The following is a 6,801-nucleotide window of genomic DNA, read 5'->3' as shown; positions in this document are numbered from 1 at the left end:
CCTGCCTCTGCCTCCCAAGTGCTGGGATTAAAGGCGTGGGCCACCATCGCCCGGCAATAATTTTTTTCTTTAGGATTGATTGATTTCTTTTGGTTTTTCAAGACAGGGTTTCTCTGTGCAGCCATAGCTGTCCTGGAACTGGCTCTGTACACCAGACTGACCTTGAATCCAGACATCCACCTGGATCTGCCTCCCAACTGCTAGGATTAAGAGTGTCCTAACCACCACTCAGCTGGCAATTTCTTTTTTACTTAATTAATTACGTTTTGTGTACTCGGGTGTTTTGTCTGCACTTTTGTCTCTGCATCACATCTATGCCTAGTGCCTTTGGAGGCCAGAGGACGGCATTGAATCCCCTGAAACTGGGGTTAAAGACACTTGTGAGCCACTGTGTGGATGCTGGGAATCAAACCAGGTCCTCTGGTATAGTGGCATTTTATTTGTATTTTCATAAATAAAGTTTGCCTGAAATTCAGAGAGTAAAACAGCCACACTGATCAGCCTTACAGACCAAGCAGTGGTGACACACACCTTTAATCCCAGTAGCCACATTAGTTTGCCCTAGAAACTGGGCAGTAGTAGTGCACATCTTTAATCCCAGTCCTAGAGAGGAATATAAGACTGGAGGAGACAGCTCTCAGACACAGTCTCACTCTGAGATTACTGGAGGCAGGATTGTCATTTAGACAGAGGTAGAGGTAAGAGCCAGAGGCTGGCTGTTTTGCTTTTCTGAACAGGTTGAACCCCTATTGTCTCTGTGTTTTTATTAATTGTGCTACACACTGAAAGGGCAGCCCCTTAGCTGCTGAGCCATCTCTCCAGCTCTTGTTAATAATTTCATGCATTGGGCAATGAAACATGATCAGATTTGGTCCCCACTCATTGTGAAAGGGATAAGAACAATTTGTCATAACTGAGGACACCTTTAATCCGTGCATTTTGAAGGCTGAGACAGGAGGATTCCAGTGAGCTTAAGGCCAGCCTGACCTACAGTGTGAAACCCTATCTCAAAGCAACAACAAAAGGGACAAAATCATTAGGGATTCTTTACAACAGAGACCAGTGATGCCCTTACTTCCCAATTATAACCAGTTAAGTTTTTCTTCCCCTGTCCTGTGCCTTTCTATTCTTCTAGCTCTATGTCAGACTTAAGGGCCCCATCCTTTTCAGAAGGAAGTTTTGCAGAACTCTGAACCCTTTAAAGAATGACTCTGTTTTCTCCCTGTATTTTTTCTTATCTATTTAGTTAGGGTTTTGATTGCTGTAAAGAGACACCATGACCACGATAACTCTTATAAAGAAAGTATTTAATTGGGGTGACTCCCTTATAGTTCAGAGGTTTAGTCCATTGTCATCATGACAGGGAGTCTGGCATCATGCAGGCAGATGTGCTGGAACTGAAAGTGTCACATTTGACCTGATGTCAGCAGGAAGTCAACTGACTGTCACACTGAGGGAAGCTTGACCAAAAGAGACCTCAAAGTCCACTCCATAGTAACATTCTTGCTCTAGCAAGGCCACACCTCCTAATAGTGCCTCTTCCTTTGGGAGCCATTTTTTTTTCTTCCAAACCACCACATTGTTCTTTCCTACAAGAAACAGTAGTTCTTCCAAAATAAGCTTTGTTTTCTCCCTATATGTGTTGTGGTTATTTCAAAACTCAAATGAATTAGCCAGGGTACATGACTCCCCGTCTCCTCAGTGCTACTACTTCCATGGGTCAGCTGCATTCTACTTCCTAGGAGCTTGGGCACCGTCAGCTCGTCTCTGAGACCTTAATCTGATTGAGTATGCTGATTAATATTTTGTGCCTTCCAGATGATATGGTTTGATAAAATCAACAAAATAATATGAACTGGATAATCCAGGAGACATTCTGACTGTTGCTATGGAGAAGACTGAAATATCAGGCTGTGGCTTTGATCTTAACTAAAGAAACAAATTCAGGAGAGGATAATATTTATAGTTGCTTCAGGGAAATTATGAAAATGTGGAAGATGAAATGTATCACTGTCTGTTTCGGTACATCTGGAGGACAGATAACCCACACCAGAAAATGTGCAAATGATCTGCAAGTAATGTTTAGTTCTTAACATAAAAAGGAGATTGAGAGCACTTAACATAATTCCCCTCACTAAGCACTAATGAGCATCTACTTTGTGCCAGGTATGTGATTCAGATATGGAAACAAAGATGAAGATGCTTTGAAATGTCTTCTGAAACCTATCTGTCTCCTTTTTCTAGTAATATAGGTGCTACACAATTGTTCAGTATTATCCTGGTTTCTGTCTGGGCACATGATTTGTGAACTCTGGTGTAGATGAGCATTCTTTTGGCCATTCTAGGCATGGGAAGAGCCATATGGGTGTTATGATTCCAATACCCGAGTTCCTTGAGATAAGTTTTGTCCTAAACCAATTGCTGCATTCCTGGAACAGTGGTACTAGAAGACTAAAAATCTCGAAGCAGAGGATGTGAATTATGGATGGATTACCCTTAGGATCTAAATTGCTTGAGGAATCATAGCATCTTCCATAATCCACTGAGCTGATGGGTAGCAAACCTGATGGCTCTGGCTGTTAGCTGGAATGATATAAATGAAGCCAAATCAAGGCACGTGGGACTAGCATTGAAAGATAGGTGGTCTTGCCAAAGTTTTCTCATTAATTATTACATTAGGTAGAAGGTAAATTTGGACATTCACATACAGAAGGGGTTAATCAGGTGACAGAATGGAGAGGAAGAACAGTTAGCCTGTAGTTTGAGACTAGAAAGAGAATTGGACCAAGATGATGGATGGCTAAAATATTAAGATGAATTCTATTTTCATCTGAAGTTGATAATGAAGGATCTGAATTCATAGGATTATAGTAAAATTATCTAAGAAACTTCATGCTTTTTTCCTTAGAATGTAAAAAAATTCAGCAACGTTGATTTCAGATGGAGACAGTGAGACAGGTCAGTGCTAGGGCAATAACCTTCTCTATATGTACCCTGTTGTCTGCGGCAAATAAACAGAATGTCTCAATGAGACTAACCATCTTCCTAAAGTGTAGTCTGTCAGGAACATGCCTTGACTTCACTGAGACAAAGCTTCAAATAAGGAAGAGAATGCAGGGAAAAGAGGAGGTACAAAATGAAGATGGCTCTCTCCTCATCTGGCTTCTCTTCTTTTCTGCACCAACCTTCCCAGTGCCCCCTTCACTTCTTTGTTTCTCAGAGTATAGATGAGGGGATTTAACATGGGTGCAACCACACAGTAGAAGAGAGAAATGAATTTCCCTTGATCCTGATTACTGCTCTTAGGTGGAAGCAGATACCCATAGATAGCTGAGTCATAGAAGACGAAGACCACTACCAAATGGGAGAGGCATGTATTGAAGGCCTTCCGTCGTCCCTCCACAGAGCGGATCTTCATCACTGCCTGAGCAATGAAGCAGTAGGAGGTCAGGATGATGCTCAGTGGGATGGCAGTGAAGAAAGTACAGACACCATTGAGCACAGCCTCATTGAGACTTGTGTCTCCACAGGCCAATTTAATCATGGCGGGCACCTCACACAGGAAGTGGTCTATCTTCCGGTGTCCACAAAATGGGAGCTGCAGCGTGAAAGTTGACTGAATGACTGAGTTGCCTAAGCCACAGAGCCAGCTGATAGCAGCCAGCAGCCAGTAGAGCCGTGGATTCATGATAGTCATGTAGTGCAGGGGCCAGCAAACTGCCACAAATCGGTCAATTGCCATTATGACGAGCAATATGCCCTCAGTGGCCCCCAGCCAAAGGAAAACATAGAGCTGAGTTACACATCCACCATAGCTGATGGTCTTGTCTGGCCCCCATAGATTTTTCAGCATTTGGGGGACTGAACTAGTTGTAAAGGCCAGGTCCAGGGAAGAGAGGTTGCTGAGGAAGAAGTACATGGGTGTGTGGAGCCGGGCGTCAAGACGGGAAAGCAGGATGATGGTTGAATTCCCAACCAGGGTCAACAAGTAGGAGAAGACGATGGCTACAGAAAAGACCCTCTCCAGCTCAGGATGCTCAGATAACCCCATCAGAATGAAGCTCCCAGAGGAGCTGTTGCTGTCCACCCCCATCCCTGGCTGCTTCAGACACTGGAGGCTTCTCTGGAAACATGTGCTAGGGGGAAGGAAGGGGAGAGGCAGCTACTGCTGAATCTGCATCCAGAATGTTCTTCAGGCTCCACAGTTAAGGAGACATCCAGCCTTTCCAGGCAGAAGCTTTCAGTGACCCCTGGTTGTCAGATGAGTGGTCATGTCAACAGGGACCAGCACAGAGATGAAGGCGTGTCTTGTGAAGATGGACAATGGGTAGGGCTCAGTAGTCCAGAGCAGTAGGAAGACAGACAGAGGGAGCTGGCAAGGTAGAAGTAGATACAGACATTCTCAAAACACAATTCCTGCAGTAAAGATTTCTGGGCTCTGAGCAGGGAAAAAACACTCTGAATTTGGACAAATCTCCCCACATGTTTCTGATAAGTTTGTTTCTCAGGTGGAGAGATGGCCCAGCAGTTAGGAGCATTACTGCTCTTGTAGATGACCCAAGTTAGGTTCTCAGCACTCTCATCTCACCACAGCCTGTGAATCCAGCTCCAGGGGATCTGACATCCTCTTCGGCCAACTATAATTATATGAACATATCATCAATTATAAACATTATTGGTTTTGTAATTCTTGTTTTATTCCTAAAATGTTGGTTAATATGAGTGCCAAGTCATTTCATATGAGTACCAAGAGACAGGCCTCGTTATAGAACTTACTATAGAGGTTACTAGAGAAAATATTGCCATTTCACTGATAAGTTACAAGCCTAGAAAAGCTTAACTAGAACAGATAATAGAGATATTCAAGAAAGGCAGAGGAATTTAACTGACAACCAACCTCTTCATTACAGTTTTACAATTAAAGGAACAGCTCAAGTTTGTCAAACAACTAACCTCAATTCATTCATTCACCTTATGGGAACAACTCTCAAATGACATGCATCCCCAGGACTGTTTAAGAACTCACTGGAATCCTGTGGAAATGTTAGATTTCAGGAGATTTAAGGAAGTAATAATCTCATATGGTACAAATTCACCCTTTTTGAAGCAAATCTTAAGTTCATGGTCAACTAGTAACTGAATTGTTCCACAAGACTGGAAAGACCCAGCCAGGTACAATAGTATTGGAACCTGGTCCTCAATTGCAGTGGAGGGCCTGGTGGAAAGATGAGGCTAGGACTATTCAACAACGAAATAGGACTAGAGGTATTGACATTTCCCATGACTGACCTCTTGGAGAGGGAAATTATGCTGATGTACACACTCAGTCTTTATATGTTGATCATACCCTGGCTCTATTTCATTCAACAGCTTTGAATGCTTGGGACAGAATTGAAGGAGTCAGAGAGAATGGACTCATTTACTATAGGTAAACAAGGCACAAAAGAAACCTTCACTAATTTTTTCCTTTTTTTCTTTTCTTTTCCTTTTTTTTTTTTTTTGGAAAGATTGAGTTCATCTGTAAATAGAATGATACCAAATTCAGAAGGTAGAAAAAATGAGTCTTTGGTTTTTGAAATTGCTAATTCACAATGTGAAAGGGTAATTAGGCCATTAAAGGTAAGATTAGCACCCATGGAGGAATGGCTTTGATATATATATATATATAAAATCAGTATTCAATCTCATATCATGATGATGCATGGATAGGGAAGGTTGACTTCAACAGGCTTGAAGAAAAATCAAAATGTCAAGTGTTTTAATTGTAGCAAACAAGGGCATCTAAAAGGAATTGTAGACATGGTATTCCTAGAAGCAACATTTCTTCTATTCCAAACAAAATGAATGCAGATCAACAAGGAACAGACACCTTAACTCTTTGTCATTGGGAATTGCCTTGGCGGGGGGCTCTCACAGGCCTCCATGTCTATGTTGGTTCAGTCATTTTCTGTCATCATGGGGGAAACTCCTCCTCAGAGCAATTATCGGATCTAATGTTATTGAAAAAAACCCATACTTCTCTGGATGATAGAACAGCTTTAGAAGATAAAAAAATATTTCAGGAGAAACCATAATGTAAATATTTTGTCAAACTTCTATAAATGATCATAGACCAAAGCTAAAACTATGCAGAAATGAGATTGTAATTGAAGGTCTTATAGACCCAGGGTAACAATAAATACAACAGAATATTTGCATCCAAATTGGCCTCTTCAGGAGGTAAATGTTCAGCTTTTGGGGATTGCAACTTTATCTCAGGTAAAACAAAATCCAAGATGTGTTGAATGTATAGGGCCTGCAGGACAGAGAGGAAAATTAAGGCCATATGTGTCTAATATAGCAATGAATTTATGCAGACGTGATTTGTTACAGCAATGGAATACCCAGATTAACATTCCTCCAATCCCAGAAGCAAAGCATAAACTAACATGTCTCTGGGGAAAATACTAAAGGTTTTATAAAGAACAGTCCCCGGCCATTCATGTAAAAGGACAGAACACAACAGCTGCTGATCTTTCAGAGGTACCAATAGCCCCACTTTAATCATGGTCAAGTGACAAACCTTTTTGGTGGAACAGTGACTTTCAACATCAGATAAATTACAGACCTGAGAACATCTGGTACAGGAATAGCTGAATGCTCAACATATTGAAGAATTGATCAAACCTTGGCATTCTCATATATTTGTTATTAAAAAGAATTTTGAGTTCGAGACCAGCCTGGTCTACAAGAGCTAGTTCCAGGACAGGCTCCAAAACCACAGAGAAACCCTGTCTCGAAAAACCAAAATAAAATAAAATA

The 6,801-nt window shown here is 41.6% G+C and overlaps 1 protein-coding gene across 1 annotated transcript; it reads right to left on the bottom strand.

Moving 5' to 3' along the window:
* Positions 1-3,154: 3,154 nt before the first annotated feature.
* On the bottom strand, positions 3,155-4,093 carry LOC101982657 (olfactory receptor 15-like). Its single transcript, XM_005350231.1, has one exon. It carries the CDS (start codon positions 4,091-4,093, stop codon positions 3,155-3,157), a length of 939 nt encoding a protein of 312 aa, XP_005350288.1.
* Between the last annotated feature and the right edge of the window lie 2,708 nt (positions 4,094-6,801).

This window comes from Microtus ochrogaster, chromosome 7 (genome assembly GCF_000317375.1).
Source record: "Microtus ochrogaster isolate Prairie Vole_2 chromosome 7, MicOch1.0, whole genome shotgun sequence".
Lineage (NCBI taxonomy): Eukaryota > Metazoa > Chordata > Mammalia > Rodentia > Cricetidae > Microtus > Microtus ochrogaster.
This window is presented reverse-complemented; position numbering and strand designations above follow the sequence as displayed.

Coding starts and splice junctions, on each gene's coding strand:
- LOC101982657 (XM_005350231.1), bottom strand. CDS start 4,093: ATGGGGGTGGACAGCAACAGCTCCTCTGGGAGCTTCATTCTGATGGGG.